Raw genomic sequence first — 24,882 nt, forward strand, 5'->3', positions numbered from 1 at the left:
GAAGCACAAGACAGCGTCTACGCAAGAGTGGTATTTTGACCCAGCGCCATACAAATTGTCTATCTCGTGTGCCTATCAGACTCATGTCACAAACGTCTCAACGATGACTCTTTGCCCCCGTAAATCTACCAATGTAGGAATGAACCAGACATGGTCTTCACTCCACGGTCGACCCGGTGAGTAATCGCGCCACGCAAGCAAAGGTGCCGAAAATGGTTATTTCGAGAATTTACCTCGGGATCAGCGCATAAAGAAACTACCTGGAAACAACAGTAACCGACAACTCATCATAGCACCCTCATGTGTCACAAAACGGCGCGCTCGGGCTGTGCATCAAACTTCCTGAAACCCCTCAGATCATCGTCGTATATCTCTTGCACTGCCCTCCTGTACGGGCCTAAGCCACCAAACCAGAACATCGGAACCGCCTTCTTGCCTGGCACGTTGGCACCGAAGATCCATGAGGTTTCGATCTTGCGGAACAAGCTCTTGGAGCTCAATTGGTCGCACAAACCCGTCCAATCCTCCTCCGCCTCAGCTTCGGCTTCGATTATGCCATGGCTAGTTGGTCGACCGCTTGCGTGGCCGTTCCTGTGTCCGCCGCCGTTGATGCTGATGGCTTCGCAGGAGGTATTGACCGCCCTGACCAGACGTGCCGGATCCGTCTCTGCTATGGCAATCAGATCAGAGATGATCTCAACGTGTGTCTCGATTGCCGGCGGAAGGTTTGAGAATGGACCGTTTGGGCCGCAGATCATGAAGAGGTTGGGAAAGTTTGGTACGCAGATTCCCAGGTATGATGTCGGCCCGTTCTTTGCCCAGTGGGCTTTCAGCGACTCGCCGCTCCGTCCCTGGATCGCGATGCGCGTGTAGCTACCGTCGACAGCGTCGAATCCGGTGGCGCAGATGACGACATCGAGCTCGTAGATCTTGCCTTCGGCAGTCTTGATGCCGTTTGGTGTGAATTCGGTAATGGGGTTCGTCTTGATATCAACGACATCAACGTTGTCGCGGTTGAACTGCTCGTAGTACCCAGTGTCACACAGTGGCCTCCGGGCGTAGAATTCTCTAGGGCAAAGCTTGCGAGCTTTCTCTGGGTCCTTGACTGTCTGGCGGATCTTTTTTTTGATGAATTCAGCGGCAGCCTTATTTGCCTCCTCGTTGACAGTGATATCGTCAAAGGTCCAGAACATGAAGCGGAAGCCGTTGCCCTTCTGCCAAGCGTCTTCGTAGATCTGCTCGCGCTGCGCTGGGGTGACGCTGAAGGTGGGCCGAGTGCTCTCTTGGAAGCCGTACGCAAACAAGCTTTTTTTGGCCTGGTCCCAGACTTCCTCATACGAGTCGTTAAGACGCTTGCGGCTCTCGGCCGAGACTGGTCCATTTCCAGCAGGGACGCTGTACTGGGGGTTGCGTTGGAACGAGAGCAGCTGTTTGACCTCGTCGGCTTTTGCGATAGCCGTGATGAGCTGCACTCCAGTGGAGCCGTTCCCAATGATCCCGACTCGCTTTCCCTTGAGGTCTACGCCATCCGGCCACCTAGCTGTGTGGTAGAGCTCGCCCTGGAAGCTTTGCATGTTGGGGATCTTAGGCCAGTTGGTCTTTGAGAGAAGACCAAGTCCCGTGATGAGGTACTTGACTTTGAGCACCTCGTCCGTTGATAAAGTAACAACCCATCTCCGTTCCTCCTCTCTCCATTTTGCGGATAGGAGCTCGGTATTGAACTGAAAGTGTTTCCGAAGGTCGTACTTTTCGACCATATGCTTGAGATATGCCAGGATTTCGGGGCCTTCAAGGTAGTGGGTTTTCCACGGGTACGACCTGAGATCCTCCAAGTCCCACGAGTATCGGTAGAGGAATGACTGGGTGCTGCTTGAATAAGTAAAGACTTTTTCGCTTGGCAATGCAATGGTTCTCGCCCAAGAGGATTGCTTACTCGGACAACGCCCCCGGGTAGCGATTCCAGTACCAAGTGCCTCCGACATCGCCTGCCATATCGATAGCCTTAACATGCAGATTCCGATCAAGCAGCTTCTTAAGCTGATAGATGCCACCAAACCCGGCACCAACAACCAGGGCATCAAGATACTGAGGCTCCATCTCGACGTCTGTGTGCGTAGATGGTGAGATAACTTGGAAAGCCAAAGATACGAGGGAGAAAAGGCGGAGGGAAGAGCGCAGCGTCACGGTGGGATGAGACAAGACGAGATGAGTCGAGGTGAGATAGATTTGGAAGCATCAGGTCGAACAGCTCTTTACTAAGTAATTACCCCAGATTTATGCTGCGGGGCCCCGCAGTGTGCTGGTTTAGCATCGGATCACAGGTAGGGGATATTGACCGATGAGGGTGCGGGAACTGCCCCGCGGAGCTTGCCTCTCCCTCGCTGGCGCTGATCGGCCCGAGAGTACCTGACAACTTACCGTAACTGAAGCCACCATATAGCCGGCGCTAAGCTGCTTAAGGGGCAATATAGCCGTGGCGGTCTTCTTTCCGTCTCGGGTGTTGGAAGGAAAGAAGCTTTGAGATGCGCCCGCTCCAAACGAAAATAAGATGAAGGGGAGAAAGCTTCCGAACAAGGTGAATGCGGCGTAGCATTGTCGAGATATCATCGCCTGGGCAACAAGTGCTCCCACACTGGCTCTGACTCTTGCCCTAGCTCTGGCACACTTTGCATTACTGGTTCGTTTTGATTCTGGCCCAAGCGCGACCAAAAGCCTACGCTCTCGATTTCTTCTATTTCCGCTGGATAAGACATCTCAAAGTTGTTCCATCCGCATCAGCGACAAGCCCACCAGCCTTGTTATACGCATGATCTATCCATTGCCACAACGCCAGATGAATCTAGATCTAAGGGACATTCGCTGCACGGCAGAGTTTTCTGATGATTGGGACTGGCCATTTAACCCCAAAAATTCTCGATCAAGGCGGCGGAGGTTTGCCCATAGCGGGGAAAGAATCACGGGTTTCACTGCAGTCTTCTGTGATGACTGGAAAGACTGGGAGGAGCAGAGGGACAAGGCATCTGCTGGCGGTTATGCACGCGCGCGCCCACAGAGCTCGCAATCTCGTCCGGGTCATGAGAGCTGTACACGGAAAAAAGATACGAATGACTTGGATAACCGTGAAGACATCAACGATCTCTCCGCTACCAACCCTCGGTGGCAGAGGCAGCATGGGGGACAGAGCAACATTGAAGGAGCATCGGCTTCGCTCCAGCCAGCACCATCCAACCGCCACACAGTACCCGACTTGACTGAATGGTGGCCTCTGCCGCCAGCAACTCTAGAGGACATCGTTCCATCATTTACCACTTCCGTTGATGACAGAGACACCGTCAGCATAGGGCCCGCAACACCGTCTTACTCAACGCCAAGAATATCGGGTTTGCCATGCCCTATGCCGGTGGACATGGACCCTCACGCCGAAGCACAGTGGTCTCAGTTCCCTACAACGGAATATCACCTTCCTGCGCTGACAGACCTGATTACTACGGGCCGAGGCAGCGCGATGCCGTCAACCGAAGACATGCCCGACTATCGGCTGTTTCTGACGGACGGATCGAGTTTAGAAAATGGTGGTTTTGACTACTGGGGCGAGTTGTTAGAATGCAATACCAGTCTTGATAGCTGGTGCGCGATCCAAAGCCGGGATGGGATAGGGAAGTCCGCGGTCGAGCATAACTCCCAAGACGTGATGAACTCGGGGCTGGAGAGCGAGATAGGTCGAAGAATCTACTCTACCGAAGACAAATATATATAGCAGTGATACCACCTGAGACGTAACGTAGACAGGAGACGGAGCGCTGATACCCAGAGACAGACGATGTAATTTTGCGCTATACCCTTAACAGTGTCCAGGTTAGCTGCATGAAGACGTATCAGTAAGGCTATGATTGACAGCATTGCATGAATAACTGAGGTCTACAACTTCGATGATCTCTTTGTCTCAAACTCCTCACGCGCCGTCTCCTTTAGAACCCTCCTGAGTATCTTTCCGCTTGCATTCTTCGGAATCCGCTGGACCAGTTTAACCCCGCCCCTTAGCCTCTTGTAGTGTGCCACGCGGCTACTGAACCACTTCTGCAGCTGGTCGGCATCGAGTGGTTTGCAAGCGTCCTCGGTCACGACGTATGCTCGCGGAACCTCGGTAGCTAGCTCCTTGTTGTACACACCCACCACGGCACAGTCAGCAACACCCGGGAACTCGTGAAGGTAGCCTTCCAGCTCCGCAGGTGCGACCTGGAAGCCTTTATACTTGATTAACTCCTTCACGCGGTCCGTGATGTATAGGTTACCCCTGGCGTTGATGTATCCTATGTCTCCTGTGCGGAACCACCCGTCCGGGCTCAGACACTCGGCCGTTTCTTTGGCATTGTTACTGTAGCCTCCGAACACATTCGGGCCTCTGACGTGCAGCTCTCCCACCTCGCCAACCAGAAGCTCTCTGGCCGAGGCTGCCCCGGCGTTTCCGCCGGAAGGGTCATAAGGCTCGCAGATCTTGGCTTCTAGATTCGGCAGCAGGGCACCGCAGCTTCCAATGTCAACATCCCACTCACCCCAGGAGCCCTGGTACAAGCACGGGCTAGTCTCCGAGAGTCCGTAGCCTTGCTTGATGCGGATTTTCAGCCTCTTGTATACTTGATCGATGAGCTCGCGTGTCAGAGGCGCGGCACCTGAATGCGTCATACGTAGGCTGGAGAGATCGTAGGATGAGACGGCAGGGTGCTTGGCCAAGTGCAGGACGATGGGAGGCACGATGTAAGAGTACGTGATTCGTTGCTCCTGCACCATCTGGCACCATCTGTCTAAGTCAAAGCGCTGCATCACGACAGTTGTCACGCCCGAGTATAGGGGACTGTGGACGAGAACAGTTAACCCGTAAATGTGGAAGAACGGGAGGCATGCTAGGATCTTGTCGCCCCCGGCGCCCGGTTCTGGCAAGGGAATGTCTCGAGCGGTCCGGCTGCCGTCCCAGGTGAGATTGAACCCTTCGGCTACCTGTAGCTGAAGGACGTTGGAGGTGATGTTGTAGTGGGTGAGCCTGACAGCCTTAGGCTTCCCGGTGGTCCCCGACGAATAGGCCAAGAAGGCGGCGTCGTCCTCGGGGTCAATCTTGCGCGCCGCATACCTCGTGACAACACTCAGATTTCGGACTCCCGTCCAGTGGCTCAATCGCCCGGTTGGGTCTTTCTCGGCGCCCAGAAGGAGGATGTGGTCTTCTGCAATGCCTGCTGCGCTGCACGCCTCCTTGACCACCTCGATGTTAGAATATTGCGCGACGACGCACTTCGCGCCGCTATCCAGAAGCTGGTGAGAGAGTTCCCTCACCGTGTAGTCTGGATTCGAAGTTGACACGGTTCCTCCAGCCCATAGGGTCCCGAGAATCACGGGGGGGATGTCAATATCGCTCAGCGAAGATATTGCCAGCACGTCACCCTTCTTCCAGTCATATCGAGACCTCAGACCTTTGCCGAATTCTTCCGCAAGCTGTTTGACATGGCCGAAGCTGTACGTCTTATTGGTATGGCCATCGCGGAAAATCGCTGTCGCGCCACATCGGTCAGTGTCAGGCCAAGCCAAGCCAGACCAAAGGCCTTTTGAGTGTGAGGGACATACGGTGGCTATCCGGAAACTTGCGATCTTTACGCTTGAACAAGAAGGAGAAGATGTCGACGACCGGGAGGTCCAGATCGGGATAGCGACTTTTGACGACCATTGCAGGTTGTAAGGCGAACCGTCCGAGGTTCCGGGACGGAGTCGAGGTTGAGGTGAGTGGGTTTGTGATGTCTGCTTGCCCCGGAGGATATGATTAAGCCAGGAGTGAAACGACGCAACAGAGAACAATGCTCAGAGGATGGATATGATTCAAGTACAAGGAGTATCTAACAATGTTAGCTAGTACCAATCCGAGGTAACGGCATCGGACGTCTCGTTGGGTGTGTCTCATACAGACGGCTATTACTAAGAGGCCAGCGAGTTAACCGACACCCCGTCGGCCCCATCGGAATAGCCGAGAGTGGCAACCAACTAAGCTTAACTGAACTAGAGGCCGGAAATGGTTCCCCGCACTCAAGAGCGGTGCCAGTCTATCTCCACAATGCCCGCTTGCCGATGCCCCTCACGGGTTGAAAGCGGGCGCGCGAGCCGTGAGCCTGTGAACCCGTGAGGCCATTTATTTTGATACAAGTACAGTAACTTACTCAAACTTCAGAGAGGCAGTTGATGACCTCTCGAGAACGCTGTTGCCAGGCATATAACCTCGGATAGCAAGATTGGGAAATGTCGAACTGCTTACGTTGCCTCAAATGACGGATTCTCCGACGGCAATGGTAGGTAGCTGGACAAGGGGAAGAGCTCATTAGCTAGTGAACCCACCCCCAGGTTGATCGGTGAGCCAAAGTCAATAGAGTGCAGCATGTCATCATCAGGCAGCATATCCAAAACGCGAGTATCGTTAAAGAAGGATACCGCACCAGGGTTGAAGTAGTTGCCACCGCTTGTGGCTAGCTTGTCTTGGCTGGCCTGTCCCGCTGTGTCGGAACTGCCGCTGTTGCTAGACAGCAAGAAGTCAAAGATCCTCAGAACCCAGTTCGCTGGATCCCATCTCCCGCGTGCTTCGCTGATGACCATTTGACAGTTATCCAAGGCGGATCGTGGCAGGTGAGAGAGAACCCCATGTGGGTGCTTGATGCCACGGTAGAAGACAATGCCGGCGACGAAGAAGCCGGACAAGACTTCATGCGGCATAACGCCGAGCATTGAATTGGCAATGATTGTGAAGGCCGTCGAAGAGATAATGTGCGCGGCTGACTCGGTAATTTGGCAAGATGAGGTTACGACACCAGGCAGGAGTGAGGAGGAGCTAGCTGCCTCGTCCGGGTTCTCGAGGTGTGTGAGGATGAGTTGGAGGTGAAAGATGATTTTCAGGCTCAAAGCAAAGAGGTTGGTCGTCTGCGCCTGCGCCTGCTGCTGCTGCTGCGTCCAGTTCACGCACGGCGGCAACTCGGCCTGCCACGCATCCAGCTGGCGGTGGAGATGGGCCCTCATAGAGGCATTCTTCCCCGGGCCAAACCGGGTCTCGACGATACTCCGGAGAATCAAGGAGAGCTTTGAGACCTGAATCAGATAGTGGGCGTGTAACTGGCACTTGTTGCGGTCTTGGTCTTGACTGTTGCTGCACTGCCTGCCCTTGTCAAAGTCGTCGAGCCCCAGCGGTTCCGTATCGCACTGGGCCATGTTGAGCCGGCACGGACGGCCCAGCAGGGTGGCACAATAGGCGTCCCGGACGGCGAGGACCCAGAACAATCGCTTGAGCAGGCTCCTCCGCCCTCTATCGACGTGGGTGGACGTGCTCATCCTGTGGATCCCGAGAGACTCTGCAATGGTGACACCAAAGCCGACCCAGGAACAAGGGTTCCAGTAGCTCTTCATCTGCGGGCCCCAGAACGAGAGCATGATGACGCACTGGAGCAGCACGATCTTGTTTGTCTCGTAGCCGATGTCAAACAATAGCTTTGCCTTGTCGTAAAAGTGGCGCCTCGCGTGCCAGCGGCCTTTGAAGCCGGCACCATGGATGACACTCAGGTCGCAAAAGGTGGACCCGATGAAGCAGACGGCGTGGAGCAGTATCCAGGGCAGAGTCCCTGCGCTGAGGGAGTACTTAAACGGGCCCAGGTCAACGACGGCGTACAGCGGATAAAATCTCTCGACGAAGGCCGCCACCATTGCGGCTAGGGCATCTTCGGTGGGCCGCTCAAAGGCTCCCTTGACCCTGAGATAGCCCACATCGTGCGGCGACAGGTATGCCGGGTGGTCGGCGCAGTCGACCGTGCCCACACGGTCAGCGCTGGAAAAGTGCAAATCCGCATCGTGCAGGACCGGCTTGTTGTTTCTGTCCCGGGCCTCCTCAAGAGCAAAGGTCAGAGGGGAGGCGTCGCTCATGAAGATGATGCCGCATGTGTTGGTGGGGTCCTCGACGTTCTGGCCCTGCTGCTCTAGAAACCTCTCAAACATGGAGGCTAGCGAATCGCGCTGCTGGCTGCCGCTGCGGCTGTCATCAATCTCGGCTATCAAGCCGTCGGCTGCCTGGGACGACTCCGACTCCAACGAAGGAGACGAAGGAGATGGCGAATACGTCGCGGAATGCGGCTGGGCCGGCCTCCCCGCAGCCGACGGGTCCTGAGTCAACGCCGCGCTCCCGCTCGCCGCGCCCCCGCTCGTCGCGCCCCCGCTCGTCGCACTCCCGACGAGGCTCGAGGACGCAGCGCTCTGGTGCCGGGTCTGTTCCTTATGCTGTTTTCTGGGGTACGTGCCCCGTCGCGATGCTACCAGAAAGCAGTTGGGGGACTTGTTGACGCGGCAGCGGCTGCATGGGAGTCCAACCTCGGTCGCGTCGCACCGCACCTTTCGCGAACTACATGCCTGGCAGGCTCGGGATGCGCGCAGACGGACGGGGTTGATTCGGCCTTGCTCAGGCATTTCTGGACAGAGAGCAGACAGACAGGCTCCCGAGAGAAATCCTGGACGATGACAAAAAAAGACGGTTGGCAGAGGAGAGAAGGATGGATAGGGGGGTGAATGGGTGAATGGCAAAGGAGCACAGGGAGGGAAGTGTCCTGTTTGCAGTATCGGATACTGCGCTGCCTTTATTTATAAGGGGGTTTTGCAGTACTGTAGCCAAGGTAGCTAGCTAGCTAATTTACCCCGCACTTCCAAGGTCCTGGGAACACATTCATCATCATCCGTGTCGCTGATTTCTAATGGCACATCGAGTTGGATGCATTCCGTATGAAGTGTTGGATTGCGGCCTCGTGTGGTGGCATAATGAGCGGGATCCTTCCCCGCCGCTAGTCGTACCCAATTAGAGGGCTCCCGTCTAATTCTTCATGTCCCGACGGTCATCAGTTTCCGCGCTCCCCTCCCCCACACAAACCACGCATCCTTCTTCAGCTGCTCAAGCGTGAATGCCGGGATCTTGATTGCTTGAAGATCGTCGCATCTCACATAGGCACTCTCGTCCTTCAACACCTCCGTCTGCGCCGTTGGGTAGAAGGTCGTGGGCTCCTCGTACTCGTAGACCGCGGTGAACTTGCCCTCAGACACAATTCTTTCGTCCTTGGACACCCCGAGCTCCTGGAGGTCTAGCCCGGGGGGGCAGGCTGTCCAAGTGTGAGGCACACCAGCGCCGATGAGAACCATGGTGTTGGGCGGAATCACGTAGATCTCGCCGCTGAGCTCGGCGAGAGCGACGCCATTTAAGACCACGAGTTTCTCCACAATGTATCGGTTGCCATCTCCGGATGCTTTTGGAGCCATATGGACATGGCGAGGCATCCTGAGGTTGACATCGAAGGGGAAGATGCCGTGTGGCCCGCAGAACGTTGGGGTTGTGGGATCTGTCCTGTGGCCCGGGCTGAAAACCTGTAGCTGGCCTGGGATGTTCAACTCTGGAGGATAGGCGTCCTTCACCAACACACCCTCGCCATGGATAATTTTGCTCCCATCAGGCAGCATGAAACCATAGTCAAACGAGGATGCCATTGTCTTAAGATGCAATGGTTGCCTGGAGAGAGCCCTTGTGACTGGGCGTAACTTATAATGCACGGTATCTTTAGAGTCGTGCCGTGCTGATGGATCTCGTGGAAGAAAAATTCAAGATCTCCATCTCGCGTCGCGAGATCGATTTAAGATGAACTGACCGCCCCCATAGGCACATAACCCCGCATGAAGCTAAACATAGTAGCTCTTTTGAGAACTATGTTAGCTCTGCTTAAACCAATTCAATTTGAATCCGTGATCCATCCAGCCCTTCATGTTTGATACTGCTGATGATGCGTGCAGCTAGCCGTATCCTAGGGATTCCTGGCTTGCCAGGCATCTACTGAGCAGTTAGCCGTCATATGAGGCAATCTGCTCAGCTTATCCATAGACAAGACATCTTACTTTCTACATCATCTCTGATACCCATGGTCTACATGACATACGCATCAGCTGAGGAGATAATTATATCCACGAGAAAAACGCAAAAGCACTTCGCCCCTCGGTCAGCTTAAATGAATTCCGAGTACCGAGCATGAGTGCAATTCTGCTCGGCTATATACTAACATGGGTGTGCTGCTGCTCGGGGAAAGCCTTCTACCCCCGACTCCGCCTGAGAATGCGCCAGGATTGCCACACATGTCCCGTTCCAAGAACTCCCCCCAGAGTGCCTTCTCCAGCTGCTTACCGCGGGTTATCCAACCCTTGGCTAACTCGGAGGCTAGACTTTAATTGTATATAAATATCACACTTGGGAAGCCAGATCTGCTTCATCCTCAGATAGTTTCCTGCATGACTCAGGAGTTCCGCCTCTTTTTTATAACCTTCTCCTGGCTACCATATCCGCTATGGTACTGCAGCTTCTATCAAAAATGGCCAAATACGACCATAGACATGTTCAGCACGTCGAGTCCCCTGAGCTGGCTACTATGCTAAGCCCTAAGATATCCACAGCGAAATGTGACGACAGATTTAATAGATGCGTCACCCGGAAAGTGGACGAGCGCCTAGTGCCTCTGTGCGCCTTCGCCCACCTTCTTAACTACCTCGACCGACCCAACATCGGGAACGGAAATATCCTCTCCTAAGAGATGGGGGACTCGATGCTCCAGAAAACCAATATAAATTCGACACATTACTCCATCGTCCCCACTGCCTTCGGTATAGCGTAGACTACACGCTCTTTGATATCCCGGCCAACTAGATTATGAAGCGATATGTCCGCCCGTCGCCCTAGCTGAGTCTTCTTATGTTCTTGTAGGGAGTTCTTATACTCGGGTTTGCGTGGGTCTAGAATTTCACCACTATCCTGGTCTTATGGTTCTTCATCGGTGTCTTGGAGGCTGACTTTTTCCCTGGTAATCACCTACAGGTTCAGCACATTTTCCCTGATAAACTATTGACACCTCCAAAAAACACATCCAACGACGAGGGTCTTATTCAATCAGATGCCATAAAAGCCATGCCTGCGTAAGAGTTATACCTATATATTAATCCCCTTATTTTCTACTCGCGGTACCGAGGCTATTTGGGTGTAAGAAAGAACCTACACTTCAGCTCAGGAAGAGTCCCCGTTAGTAAATACAGATGCAAAACCAATTTCCGAGGCTAAAGCCGCAACTAGATTTTAAGAGATGCTAATCGCAAATTGACGTCCACATCCTTAAAATAACCTTATTTAAGCTCACAGAGACAAGAAGTCATGCCAGACTTCATGAAGTGTCCTACCGGTCGTAACCTCCCTCAAATTCAATCCAACTAATTATGGCTTCCACCGGAAAGCAGGATGCCGCCAATCAAGGTCCTGAGTCGCTCTCTGGGTGAACCCACCTAGTTCTTCCTCAATATTCTTATTGTCACGCCGCCTGTTGTCAAGCTTCATCCAGGCTAGGAGACAAATAGAACTTAAGAAGACAACAGAAGATGTGGCAAGGTTGAGGCCATTACCAATGTGGTAGTCTGGCCCATCGAATGGTAGAAACGACCATGTGGCGATCAGGCCGCCAATGTTTCCAAACATGACATTCGTGCCAATGGCGGCGGACCGCGCAGTATCCGAAACGACGTTGGCGGAAACATGTGCGTTGCACAGGGCACCGAAAGAGAATGCACCCATCGCGACGAGAAAACTGGCGCCGTACCTGACGTGGGGATCGCTGCTCACTAGAAACATGATATATCCAATCATCATGAAGGGAGCCGAGACGATGAAGTAGATGGTGCGGCGATCCGTTTTCCAACTCAAGTACGGTACCAAAAGGGTGATAAAGGCCCCTACCACATATGGAGGTACGGTATAGAGCTGCTGAGAAACCGTCGAGTTGTTTGGGTATATAGTCCTGACAATGGTGGGGGCGAAGAAGGCAAGGCCTTGCACGGTGATATTATCCAAGAGGAAAATGAATGAAGTGCCGAGTGTTACCGGACTGAAGATACCTCTCAGAAGTTTCGGTGTGTCGATTTTGTCCAGGACTTCAGTCGTGCCAATGCGCTCCGATTTAACGCGGGCAATAGCAAGATCCTTCTCTTCTTGAGACAGCCATCGTGCAGTTTCCGGGCTGTCGGTCAAGGTGAAGAAGGAAATGAGGGAGAGGCCAATCGTGATGATGCCCTCGATGGCAAAGATCATGCGCCACGACTCAAGGCCGCCGAAGTTGGAAAGCTTTAGGATGCCGGACGCGAGAAGTCCTCCAAAAGCACCGGCGAGCGGTGCCATGACGATGTAGAGGGAGAGTCGGAATGCTAATTCGCTTCGACGGTACCATCTGGAGAGGTAGTACGCTATACCAGGTAACATGCCCGCCTCAAAAATGCCGAGTAAGAATCGCACACCACAAGCAGCGGCGGTAGTATTCACAAACGCCGTGCCGACAGAGCAGACGCCGAAGAGGAGGGATGTCACGGGAATGAACCATCCCGGACCAATATACTTGCAGAGCACGGTGCAAGGGATTTCGAATATAATGTATGAAACGTAGAAGACGGAGAGGATTTGGTTGTAGTTGTATCCGGTGAAGACGAGGTCCTTCTCCATTCCTGCAATTCGCGCATTGCCTATTGAGAGTAAGTCCGTGACCAGCAAATAGTGTCAAGCGGTGTCCATACCGATGTTTGCTCGGTCAATGAAGCAGAAGAGATAAAGGAACGACACTGTCGGTACGATGTAAAAATCGATCTTTAGCCGGAGCCTCGATTCAGCCGCCTTGTCAAAAACGATGAGCGACTCGCCATACCTGTACTAATATAAGCCTGGAGCCGTCAAGATAGTGGCATCATCACAAACTGATTAGTCGCGAGCTTTCCCCTTTCTGCAACTTGGTGTGTAGTTCCAGCGACTTTGTTCTCGTCATGGGTCACCCCGAGGTCCTTCAGATTGGAGGAGTCATCGGCCGAGGCCTGGGTAGCTGGATCCATGGCCAGAAGGTGGTCCTGAATGGGCACGAAGTGCAATTGAGTCACCACGGACAAGGGCTGAAAGGTGAGGGCCTGGTGAATTGGAGAAAAACATCGGCGGCGGCGGCGAATATAAATGCATGGGTCAACAAGAAAACAAGGGTTGATCGAAGGGGATCATGGGACCGAGGTCTGCGTGACCGCATGGTATTCCATGGGTAGCGTGTCATTACCCATTGTCTGGGGTGCTGGTTTGCATGCCTGGGACTCGGACCAGATGTGTACCAGTACCAGTCCCATGGTATAGTGAGCAAACCCCTGCAAAGTTGCCGAAAGAGGCTCCCGGCCCACACCCTAACTTTACGCTCATCTCCAAGACCCAGTCGAGACGTCTACAGCACGATAACCTTCGGCAGATTCGACCTCGGATCCGGGATCCGATGCGGTGGAGTTTGCGGGGTACCGCTCCTCGGACGTAGTGTTCATGCTACTGGTCGAGCGGGAAACCCATTCTATTCAGCTCGGCTGGCAATGCCACACGGCAGTTGCCATTTCAGTCTCACGGGATGTTTATTACGCTGCACTGGTGGGAATGCCGAGGAGTTACCCCAGTACTCTGTAGGGGCATCTAGGCAGGGTAGGAGTCAATTTATCGACGTCAATATTTGACTTTGTGGATTGAATTGACAGCTTACTCAGCAAAGTGCTTGTGGATTAATATTGTGGGATGGCTTATGTGACCATTTGATGACCTTGAACATGTGTGTGTATTGTGTCTGTGTTCTTGTTGTAGACACTCTTTACACTCTTTACACTCTTTACAGGGGAAAGAAGGGCTGGCGCTGCCGTGAGCGCTGCATCGCGAAGATGGACGCGACCGTCGAGGAGATCCTTGTCGAGGGTGGGGATTCGGTGGCCGCGACGCGTCGCTCGTCGAGAGCTGTGAAACCGACCGCAAAAGCCCAGGAAAGTGTACAGGCAGCCTCAAGCAAGGCCGGAACGTCAAAGAATGCCGGCGCAGAGCAAATGGCAGCAGGTGACAACGATCATGGCAATGCGGTGGAAGGATCGCAGGCGGTGGAGAGCGCGGTGAGCGGCAACGAGCCGCTAATCCAGATGATGCTCCGGACGATGCTCCAGGAAACGTCGACCCATATAATGAGCGAACAAAAGAAGATGCTGCAGACGCTCTGGGATGCGTTGCTGGAGAATCAGCGATCGGCGACGAAGATGGCGAGCACCCAGCTGGATATGATCCGACAACTCCAGCAGGAAATCCGTACGATCAGGGCCGAGGCAGCCGAAGACCGGAGGAAGACAGAAGAGCTTAGACGCATGCACGAACAGACGGCTGACCAGCTCAGGGCTATGCGAGAAGAGACAGCTGAACAGCTTAGACAGATGCGAGAACAGGAAACGGAAGATCTGAAACAACTGCGCAAGCAGATAACTGAGCAGATGAACGAGCAGCTTGGACAGGTACGGCAGCAAACGGTAGAAGAAGTAAGACGGCTACGAGAGCAGCTGGACGTGATGGCCAAAAGCGTCACGCCCAACAGTGTCCAGACAAGCCCACAGCCATCGTATGCAGACGTAGCCCGTACTCCACCGATGAGCCAACCCAGCAATGTTCGATCTCTCTCAACTATGCGAACAACACCGTCCTCATTCACCGACACCCTGTGCTGTACCATCGACGTATCACGAGTCAGCGAGGAGGACAATGACAAAGCACAAGTGGGAGAAGTTCGCCAAGCTATTGAGGAGGGAATGCGAACGAAGGAGGGCCTACAGGACTAGAGGTGCGCAGCCGTAGTTAAGGACGCGAGAAACACAGACCGCATCAAGGTGATCTGCAGAGATGAGGCGGAGATGCAGCTCGTGAGGGAGACAGCACAAAGAACTGCAGTAAAGGGAGCAAGGGTGTTCAGGGGCCAACTGTACCCGGTCAAAGTAGACGGCGCAAACCGCACCGCAGTACTAGACTCTTCTGGTAACGAACTACCGGGAGCCGCAGAGGCACTAGGCAAGGAGAACGAAGTAACGATTGCCAAGATCCACTGGCTCAGCGACAAGGGGAACGGCAAGACGTACGGGTCGATGGTGATCTACGTGACGAAAGGAAACGACGCGAAGCGACTCCTCGAGGAGGGATACTTCCACCTGGCCGGGGAGTCGGCCAGCACCAGCGTCTTTAAGCGGCGCCAAGAACCAGTCCAGTTCTACAAGTGCTGGAATATTAGCCACAAAGCATTCGCGTACAAGAAGGAGCAGGTATGCGGAAGGTGTGCGCAGCAAGGACACCAGCACAGGCAATGCCAGGTCGCAGAGCCGTCATGTGCCACCTGCGGAGGGCCGCACGAAGCGTTCAGCCGAAACTGCCGGGCACGAAGTGAACAAGGTGGTGCATACCGTCACTAAGCTGCAAATATTCCAACTCAACGTACGAAAGAGAGATGTGGTCCAACTAAGCATGATGAACGACCAGGACCTTTAGCAGTATGCAGTGCTGGCTGTTGCTGAACTATGCGCACGAAGGTCTCTTGGCAGCCATGTGTCTAAGGAGACTCAGGATGCTGCCACCACAAGCTGCCAGACAACTCTTCGTCGCAACCGTTGCCCCAGCCACGGACTACGCATCTGTCGTATGGGCGCATGCGCGCGGCGAAAGGGAATTGAAAGAGTTCAACAGGGCACAGAAAATAGGAGCGCGGGCCATCACGGGAGCCTTCCAGACGGTAGCGAGGGCAGTAGCTGAAGCGGAAGCCAGCATCCAAACAGTACACGAGCGACATGCTCTGGCTGGAATGAAGTTGTACATCAATATGCACACGCTGCCAAAGAAACACCCGCTAGCGACACTCAAAGTATCAGTGAGTCGAAGGTACATCTCGCCGATGAAGAGACTGGCGCTTGCCCTCGGCGAGAGCGGAATCGGGCGGATGGAAACAATCGAAGCCTATGCAGCACCGCCGTGGCACCCCCGCGTGTCGCTGGTGTGTGAGGCAGATCGGAAGGTGGCGATAGCGGCAGCCAACAGTGTCGAAGACATCACCATCGCGACCAGCGCTTCCGACAGAGGAGGAATGACGGGCATGGGAGGCATCATCAGCCACAAAGCAGTAGGGCAAGAGAATAGGGTCATGGCCAGGTACTCGGTCACTCTCGGCTCGCGAGACGACCAGAACCCCTACACAGCCGAGCTAGGGGCGATAGCGATGGCATTGCGATGCATGCCTGACGGATTACGGGACCGAAGGCTTACCATACTGTCAAGCGGCCAGTCAGCACTGAAGGCGATCGCGCGACCACGACAACAATCGGGACAGTGCGCCATCCGAGAAATCTACAACCACATCCGACGGCTAAGAAAAGGCAACAACAGGGTCAAGATGATTTGGGTACCCTCTCGGGATGATGCGTTCCCCTTGGGGCCTAAGGCGAAGAGACAGGCGCAGAGAGCAACTGAATCGGGGCGCATGCCAGAGACACAGCCGTACCAAGCCCGATCGACGCGGATAAGACTAGCGAGAAAGCAGCTACAACAGCACCAGACACTACCGGACAGAGTGGGCGGCTTCTCCAAGAGGGTTGACAAAGCGCTACCAGGCATACACACAAAGGTTTTATACGGCGGACTGAAGAGACGCGAAGCAGATACGCTTTCGCAGTTGCGCACGGGAATGGCGAGGATTAACAGCTACCTGTCGAGGATCGGTGCAGTGGAATCAGACTTGTGCGAATGTGGAAGGGCAGTCGAGACGATGGAACATTTTCTCTTTCGCTGCAGCAAGTGGGATGCACAACGCGAAGGCATGCGGCGAATCGGACAAAGCGAGATGGGAAACCTCTCATTCTTTCTGGGAGGAAAGTCGGCATCGGACGGACCGAAGTGGTCACCTAACCTACAGGCGGTGGGAGCAACGATCAAATTTGCGATGAAGACAGGAAGGTTGGGAGTGAAGTAGGAGAATGGGACATACTAACAGCCGGAACCAGGAAACAGTGGCACAATACTAACACAATACAGCCTCATTTTGACAGACCACGCTTCAGCTGCTGAGGATAGGATGCTGAACACTTGGAGAAATTGGCCTTCAAGCAGGCCTGTCAGAGAGAGTCAAGCGAGGCCAAGCGAAAGCGATCCAGGGAGAGAAAGTGGGGCTTTACTTGTGGTCAGGATTGAAGGTGGCAGAAATGTAAATAGCATAGCGTATTCCATGGCCCTATGAGATCCGTTCTCCCGGGCGTAATAAATCTACTACTACTATGCGCACGAACCATTGACGGTGCGGTGGTGACGACCCCAAATAGCCATACTAACTGGACTAAGATGATACCAACGCAGACGCATGATGCGCAGTGGCCGATCCGTAGCATGCTATGGATTCGACGAGACATAGAGGCTGAACAGATTCCGATACCATCAGCAGACCTAACGGGGGCGGTACTACGACTCCCTGACAGGGATGTGCTGGTGATCTCGGTGTATGTGGAGGGGAAAAACGAGGAGACGCTGCTGGCTGACACGCGATGACGCGTGCAAAAACGCGTCCCAAGGTGTCAACTACGGCAGGCTATAGGGGTGACTGTTGCAAAACTCCAAAATCCACCACGCTAGTGTAGAAATGGGCTAGCGGTATGGACATCCCGCCCCGCAGTACATTGCTCCATGTACCTCAGCGTTGCTGCTTCCAGTAGGAGGCTGAGCGACCTTCGCTCTGCTCGTCTTGGTACAGCTGCTGTCCGGATTTCATGACCATGGTAAACGAGAACTGTTGATGGAAAAAAAAGAAAGAAAAAAAAAGCGTCTCTCAATCGAATCCGCCTAGAAAATATCAATCACTTTGTCAAAACTGGGCTTGGAGTATTGCGTTGTGCGTATCAGTGTGCCAGCCAGCTGTATGTAGACTGCTGGCCTCTTTTAAAACATTGCTGCTGCAGGTGGAGGCGTACGGTGGTACATTAGGCACGGTCCGCCAATGGTCGAAACCCCAAAATCGCAAATTTTCATCACCCTTTGAATATAGGGCTGCAACCCCTATAGCCCGCTATAAGATACAGGGCTCTAGCCACTATAGCTCACTATAACCTACAATTTTTCCAGCAGGCTACAGTGGCTCCAGCTCCTAGCTTTATTGCAAGCTATATCCACACCAGCGAGCCTCCTACTAGATGCAGGGCGGTAGCTATTATAGCCCGCTGTATTAAAGAAGGCTGCAGCCAATGTAGCCCTGTGCAAGAGGCAGGGCTGCGGCTGCTGTAGCCCGTTGCGTGGCCCGTTGCATGAGAGAGGGCTGCGGCTGCTGGAGGAGCTCAGTGCGAAAGTGAGGGCTGAGCTCAGTGCGAAAGTGAGGGCTGCAGCTGCTAGAGCTTGCTATTATATAGTGGGTTATGGTGGGCGGGGTGCGGTCACGATAGCCCGCTATAAAATTTAGGGCTATGACCACTATAGCCCGCTATAAAACATGCAGGTTATAGCGGACTACAGGGGCTGCAGCCCTATATTCAATTTTCTAGAAACTTTGCGGTTTTGGGTTTTCGACCGTTGGCAGACCATGCCTAATGTGCCACCGTAGAGGCGGACTCTCAGAGAAGATCAACGCGCGGGCTCGCTGCTAGTCCGCAGTACATTTTCCATGCCGACCCGAAGTACTCGGATGACCAGGGGCCAGGGCGCCTAGACTCAAAAGGGAGTTTTGCAACAGTCCCCCCTATCGCCCACCGTAAACGACACAAGGATCACCAGCCTACAGGCCGACCTTAGGGCGGATCTAAGAGCCGACCTACGAGCCGAGCTTCAGGGCGTCAGGGAGCAGGCCTCGCAGCTCCAGTCGCTCTTCTCAACTGGCCTCACCTTCCAGCTCAAGACAGCCGCCACCCCTGGTCTCCTGCAGCTACAACCAGCACCAGTACTGCCGCCAGCACCAGCACTTACTGCCGCTGCTGCCGCCGCTGCCAAAGAGGCCCAAAGCCAGTACACAACAGCTTACTCAAGCAATAGCAGCAACAGCCGCTCAGTGACCCCAGGGCTAGAAAGACCGCCACAGCATCGTATGTGCCGGGAGGTTAAGACAGTCAGGGACTTATGGAGAGAGTGGACAGTCGGGCTACGAGGCCAGCAAGCTATTGCTACTCTCGATAGCCGCTGGGGAAGCCGGTGGCGGGCTGGCCGGCAGAGCGAGGTGCAGTGGTACTCCCTACGGCTCGAGATCATCAAGGAGATTCGCCGTATGGCGCAGGCTCAGCGTATAAGCGAGGAGGCTGCGATGTATGCCATAAGCCTGCAGCAGCAGCAGATAGGCTACTCAATTGACCAGCTCTGCAAGTTCCTCCGAGCTAATAGAAAGGCCCGGCTAACTATACAGAAGAAAAAGAAGTGAAGAGGAGTTGGCGGTATCTATAGGGTTTATAAGTAATTTATAATCTACGATCTCTATCTTCCTCTCGTGAGCTGTAAATAATACCTCTTCTATCCGCAGGCCGCCTTGGGCTTCACGGCCCTCCGGGCTGCCTATATATAACTCATCGCACAAGTGCCTCATCACATAAACTGACGGATCCGGGATCGGGGGGCCCTGCTTGATAGCTTCAAGCAGGTTCCCGGTTATTGCGCAAAGATAGAGACCTTCGATTACGTAGGAATTGCGTTACGCCGGTCAGGCCAGGCGACCGTGGAGAGGGGGTAATATTCGAAGTCGCTGAGGGCACGGACGTGATTTGGCGGCGTTGTGGCGCTAAGCGGCTTGAATCAGCCACCAAGAGGCCGCCGTGGATATCCTATTGACAACTCCACAACATTTAGTTGCCATGCCATACAAATATCGTCGCCCCAGAACCCCAACGATTCCGTGACAGGCACCGAAACTCCACAATTAGGAATATTACGCACACTACAACCAAAACCTCCGATCACTGATTCGAATTCAACGGGCGGGCCACGGGTTACGATGCGTTGGGACGCCGCCTATCGAACTACATATGACTCTCGTTCCGAGGTTTCACAAAGAACGTCCCGTGCCTTGAATCCGAAACCGCCGGTCACAGCCCCGACAAGTGGATCACAATCTCGAGACCCCGGGATAACGCCAAGTAAAGTTCTGAGTACACAGCTCAGTGCTGGGGCTTTTGTTCCCATCAATACTGAAGCCAACTCCTCTACGCCTCCTATCGGCCAGCTCCAAGCGACAAAGCCTCAGGTTTCCCAAGTTCCAACTCCCGATATTCCACCTGCAAATACGAAGATTTTTAGGAGATCACACTTAGGAACACTCTACAGATCAGACTCGGCGACAGTCTACTTAATACGCGAGCCATTCTTGGTTAGATCCCCAGTCAAACCACTAGTCAAACCTCCCGTCAAACCCCCGACCAAACCTCTATTTCCATGCAGCATTCAAATGCAAACGGGAGAGCCACGATTTGGCCAGCCGCCGCATGAGGTCCCCCCATACTTTCTGAAACGCCTGCGAGAATTGACGGGAAGCCGAGATGAGAACCCCCTTATATCTAAATTTCTTATAAAAGGCCGTTACCTCTGCCCTTGGTGCCAAAGAAAATATCATCGCACCGTCAGTTTTACGGATCATCTGGTCTTAAATCATATCAGGTCCCCCGATCCGAAGGTTGTATCACGATCCGAGCTTGACTCTAGCGTCGATAGCGATATAATCGACTTGACTTCCGAATCATAGGAAATGTCTATAGTGTTAATACTATTTCTCTTGCTCAATTCATGGTGATCCTCTAGTGAATTCTGGTCTCAAGCTCGAATAAACCAGAATACTCGTAGAATTTCCTACATCCTCACGTTCGCGAGCTGGCACCGTACTCCAGTGATTTGACCTGCTCGGAACTGATTTCCACGCTTAATCAAACATGAATTCCACGTGTCTTTTATTCCTTGAATGCGCAGACGGAAAATCGGTCGATCAACCTCTTCCTGGACATATCTGGGCATTTGAGCTAACTCATGAGTTTCGACCCTTTTAACTCACCCATATGAGTTTCGGTCTCACCATACCTCACTCATGAGTTTAACTCAGACTCATGAGTCAACTCGCGTAGTGTCAGACGGAGGGGTCCGGTTCGGTCTGATGACGAAGGAAGCGGGGGTCTTGGAGACCGTAGATGAGGGAAATCCCTCGCCGGTTAAGATGAAAAAGAACACGGTCAATCCATCAGTCATCACGACGTTATTAAGGTCATATTTATCATCAATTCAAGCAGCCTATTTTGGCATCATTTGATCGTACATTTCCCGGTGCCAAAGGCACCTGTTAAGAGGTCAACGATGTGTGCATTGATGATTATCACTAGCTAGCTAGGCGAGGGAATTGGAGCCTGTATGAGGTCCCGGCTGCCTGAGGCCACAGCCGCCGTAGGCGGCCGTGGGCTTCCTTCAACAGCACCCAACTCAGACCGTCAGACCCCACTTACGGAGTCACGAGATCTGACACGTAGTTTGGGGCGGTCAATAGGCGGACGGGTACCCGTCCTTCTAAAATTGGACGGGCCCGTCCTAATTACCGTATTCGGTATCGCTCCCTCCGTTGTCGGACCTTCCATCGCGTCCTGTCTAACCTTACGTCTACAAACACAACTTCTCAGGTAGCACCCTTCAGTAGTTATTAGAACACAGTCATGCTCTTTTCTCTCCTTGTAGAGTTGGAGAGTTGAAGTTAACTGTCTTCGATAAGCTTCAAAAGTACTATGGCTGAACTATAATACAGCTTTCTTCTTGCTCTACAGCTGAGTACAAGGCTTGTTGTTCATCAATGTCTTGCTGTGCCATTTCCCACAACTCACCCATACCTCTTCTGCTAGTGACTAATCGCCCGTTTTCCGTCTCCTGGGCGACGCGGGCTTCGACACGATCGGTCTCTGTCTTGTCCCAGTCCAGATAAGCCATCATCTCTTCTTTGGTCCAACCCCTTGAGTCTGCCGAGGTCGTACAGCGTTTCCCCATCTGCTTGTAATCAAGACACCACTTGAAGCTTTCTTTAGAATATCTTAAGGGCAGTCCCATTGCCTTTCGATACTGCTGATTGCCCACAAAATTCCCACGGCTTTGGGCTTTATACCAAGCATCTCTGGACGCAACGTATCTCTGGTGAATTGCCCGCGGATCACTATACCTAAGAGGCGGAGATGAAGTTGGATTTTGTAAAGATGGAGGCAGTGATGACCTGCGGGGAGAGATTGTAGGCGACAGAGATGTAGGCTCTGCAGGCAGCTGAAAGAATGGTTCCGCAGATGGCTCGTTGGTGGTTGCTTCCTGAACAGCTGGCTCCGGTTCGATGGCTAATTGTAGTGAGAGATCCGACGCCGCGTCAGATTCGAACTCGAACTCTTCTGGGGTGATGACCGACTGCCATTGTATCTGCTCGAATGTCGTCGCCGAAGGTAGAAGCGGCTGCTCTGACACTGGGTCCGGTATCCACCGAAAATGTTGTAATTGAGCCTTTGGCAGCTTCGAAAAAACAGCCGGTAATGCTCTTAGTTCTGAATATCTCAATGGACAATCTTTCGAAGTTCTTGTGTGACCCAGTATATGACATTTGCTGCACAAAGGAGGCGTTCTTGTAGCTCTCACATTCTCAGCGACTTCGAAACCACTGAGTTCTCTTCTAACGCTCGATAGCGGTAAGGACGAAGTTGTGGTGGCTGGGTCGATGCGCTGACGAGGTTCTAGGAGTGGTCGTGGAGTATCTTTCCGATGCAGGTGCCAATGTGGGTGGAAGTCTTCGAGTTGCAGAGTCTGGTCCTGAGCCAACAAACACTCCAATTTGTGAACACAAGGCAGACCTTGAGACTGTGTAAAAGAGCCTGTACAGGTCGGCGAGGGAAGAGGATATTTACTAAACAGTAGCTTCCGCTGTTGTTCGACCTTCCGTAAAGCTTCATGAGACACCCAACCACGTACAGCACTATACAAGACTCCGGAGAGTTCAATAGGCGTCCGAATATGCTGTTTAGCTTGATTGGACTTTAACTCGGCGAGTTGGTTAAGCAATGCATGTTTGATTGACATCCAAGCTTCGGATAGATCCAATGTCGACACTTTAAGATGACTCTTAAGTAGCCAATGAATGCCTTCAACCCGTGAAGTGACGTTGTCAAAGTGAAGATGTCGATTAACCCAAGCCTTTACTAGCTTCTCTTTGATTGATCAAGCCAGTTCGTCTTGACATACCTTACTTCTTCACTATAGTCAGGAAGATACTTTTGCTCAAACTCCAATACACGTTCATGGAATGTCTCATCGTTTGGTGACTTGATGATCGAATGCCAATGGCCATAGAACTCTTTCCAGGCTTCAATTCCCTGATTACCTTCCTGGAACTGGCGTGTGAATCGGGGTTGACAGTAACGAAGAACTGCTTTGTTGGCATGCCAAAGACATAGAAGCGGATTGGATGAAGGGAAGCACGTAGCGACGGCGTTCATGCAGGCTACACAGCGATCTGTTAAGACGACTGAAGGATGCCTGATCTTGCGACTTTCACACAGTGATCTGAACCGGTCTAAGGCCCAATAATAATCTTGTTCGCATTCGCCGCTCAAGAAAGCAAACGCAATGCAAAAAGATCGTTGACAAGAGTCAACTCCGATCAAATCCAGAAGCGGCATTCTGTACTTGTTCGTTTTGTAAGTGCAGTCTAGTATGAGGACATCTGGGTAAGATTGGAGGTATGCCACCGAATCAGGGTGAGCAAATAGAACAGCTTTGACTCGACCGTCCGGGCCAGTTTGGAACTGGCTCCAGAATCCTTCTTTGAATAATTGATCAGCAAGTGCGTTGATGCTGTTTTGTCCTTGGCAAACTTCTCGTCTGACGTCTGCAATACGATTATAGATATCTTGCTGTGTTGCTATCGTGTCTGTATTTTGGCGCATATATGTTCTGATTTCTTTTGGGGCGATACCGGCATTTGTAAGGCTTGTCAATTGGGACAGATTCTCTTTGGAGAGTGTTCGAAGTATCGGGTGGGCAGTCGTGTCTTGACTTGGTTCATGGTTATGCTGTGAGAACCTGTTGTCAGAACGATGCCGTAGAATCCAGGTACTCTTGTCTCGAGACTCTTTCCCTAATACCGAGAATTCGCAACCAGTTGTTCGAGTCGTTGTTTTCCGTCGACGCTCTTTTGAAACAATGGGATGGTTGCGGCGACGATCACACATATATGTAATTGTTTGCCGGCCGGTTTTCTCTTTGGTTGACCTTCCAGTTATGAACGCGTAGCCCTTTGTCGCTGCCCAAGCGTTGATCGCTTGGAATAAGGCATCCCGTGATTCATATTCGCCCTCAGGTGGGAGGCAGTCGTCGGCGAACGAAGCCGGTATTCGTCTTTGTGTCGAATCCATGAGAGTGCAATTTTGATAGGCTCACAATTCAAGGCGCCTCAGCCTCATAAGTTTTGGACGTTTCTCGTTGAAGTTGCAGACATGCAAGCTGGATATGAGTCGAGTCACATACTTTTGAACACGACGTGATGGAAGGTCCGACAACGGAGGGGGCGATACCGAATACGGTAATTGGGACGGGCCCGTCCAATTTTAGAAGGATGGGTACCCGTCCGCCTATTGACCGCCTAGATCCTACAGGAGACCGGTCCCCTACGGGGTCCGTCAATGCCTTTCGGAACGAAGCTACGCATGGGCTTGGAGGGCATTGGGTGTTAGGTGATCCGAGCGTTTGGAAGCCCTTTTGCTGCGTACAGCGGAAATTGGATGGATCCAAGCGCCTCCGCGGACCGACTGATAACCCGCCTCAATCCCGCACTTTCTTGGCGTCCTCCCTAAACCTCTCGACATCAACGAGATCCACGGAACCGTAATGTACGGTCGCACATTACCACATGGGTGACAAAACCATGTACGAAAATGACTCGAGCTGTTTCGCACATAGGCTATTGGCGTTTTTATATGGGGCTACAGTATTGATATGATAGC

At 52.9% G+C, this 24,882-nt stretch overlaps 8 protein-coding genes across 8 annotated transcripts; 3 read left to right on the forward strand and 5 right to left on the reverse strand.

Moving 5' to 3' along the window:
* Positions 1-305: 305 nt before the first annotated feature.
* Positions 306-2,097, reverse strand: BGZ61DRAFT_372608 (cyclohexanone monooxygenase; the record flags this gene model as incomplete). The annotated part of the gene is made up of 2 exons (XM_046242188.1): positions 306-1,866; positions 1,934-2,097. The coding sequence occupies 2 exons, from the start codon at positions 2,095-2,097 to the stop codon at positions 306-308; spliced, it is 1,725 nt and encodes a 574-aa protein (XP_046094750.1).
* A 709-nt stretch (positions 2,098-2,806) lies between these two features.
* Positions 2,807-3,757, forward strand: BGZ61DRAFT_372722 (uncharacterized protein; the record flags this gene model as incomplete). Its single annotated transcript, XM_046242201.1, has 1 exon — positions 2,807-3,757. One exon carries the CDS (start codon positions 2,807-2,809, stop codon positions 3,755-3,757), a length of 951 nt encoding a protein of 316 aa, XP_046094751.1.
* Positions 3,758-3,918: 161 nt separating this feature from the next.
* Positions 3,919-5,713, reverse strand: BGZ61DRAFT_541080 (uncharacterized protein; the record flags this gene model as incomplete). Its single annotated transcript, XM_046254995.1, has 2 exons — positions 3,919-5,540; positions 5,614-5,713. The coding sequence occupies 2 exons, from the start codon at positions 5,711-5,713 to the stop codon at positions 3,919-3,921; spliced, it is 1,722 nt and encodes a 573-aa protein (XP_046094752.1).
* A 575-nt stretch (positions 5,714-6,288) lies between these two features.
* On the reverse strand, positions 6,289-8,573 carry BGZ61DRAFT_434622 (uncharacterized protein; the record flags this gene model as incomplete). The annotated part of the gene is made up of 2 exons (XM_046243960.1): positions 8,090-8,573; positions 6,289-8,047 (listed from the first exon to the last, which is right to left on the reverse strand). The coding sequence occupies exons 1-2, from the start codon at positions 8,473-8,475 to the stop codon at positions 6,289-6,291; spliced, it is 2,145 nt and encodes a 714-aa protein (XP_046094753.1). The 5' UTR covers positions 8,476-8,573.
* BGZ61DRAFT_466985 (uncharacterized protein) lies at positions 8,574-9,628 on the reverse strand. Its single transcript, XM_046247725.1, has one exon. The coding sequence runs from the start codon at positions 9,535-9,537 to the stop codon at positions 8,881-8,883; it is 657 nt and encodes a 218-aa protein (XP_046094754.1). The 5' UTR covers positions 9,538-9,628; the 3' UTR covers positions 8,574-8,880.
* Positions 9,629-11,095: 1,467 nt separating this feature from the next.
* BGZ61DRAFT_434625 (putative MFS transporter) lies at positions 11,096-13,276 on the reverse strand. The gene is made up of 3 exons (XM_046243961.1): positions 12,818-13,276; positions 12,640-12,767; positions 11,096-12,588 (listed from the first exon to the last, which is right to left on the reverse strand). The coding sequence occupies exons 1-3, from the start codon at positions 12,946-12,948 to the stop codon at positions 11,297-11,299; spliced, it is 1,551 nt and encodes a 516-aa protein (XP_046094755.1). The 5' UTR covers positions 12,949-13,276; the 3' UTR covers positions 11,096-11,296.
* Positions 13,277-14,013: 737 nt separating this feature from the next.
* On the forward strand, positions 14,014-14,337 carry BGZ61DRAFT_308015 (uncharacterized protein; the record flags this gene model as incomplete). Its single annotated transcript, XM_046238765.1, has 1 exon — positions 14,014-14,337. A coding segment is annotated over one exon (324 nt), but the record flags the coding sequence as incomplete, so codon positions are not given.
* A 5,238-nt stretch (positions 14,338-19,575) lies between these two features.
* BGZ61DRAFT_570876 (uncharacterized protein) lies at positions 19,576-20,621 on the forward strand (the record flags this gene model as incomplete). Its single annotated transcript, XM_046256055.1, has 1 exon — positions 19,576-20,621. The coding sequence occupies exon 1, from the start codon at positions 19,878-19,880 to the stop codon at positions 20,619-20,621; it is 744 nt and encodes a 247-aa protein (XP_046094757.1). The 5' UTR covers positions 19,576-19,877.
* Between the last annotated feature and the right edge of the window lie 4,261 nt (positions 20,622-24,882).

The sequence above is a fragment of the Ilyonectria robusta genome (genome assembly GCF_021365365.1).
Source record: "Ilyonectria robusta strain PMI_751 chromosome Unknown BGZ61scaffold_53, whole genome shotgun sequence".
In the NCBI taxonomy this organism is placed as follows: domain Eukaryota; kingdom Fungi; phylum Ascomycota; class Sordariomycetes; order Hypocreales; family Nectriaceae; genus Ilyonectria; species Ilyonectria robusta.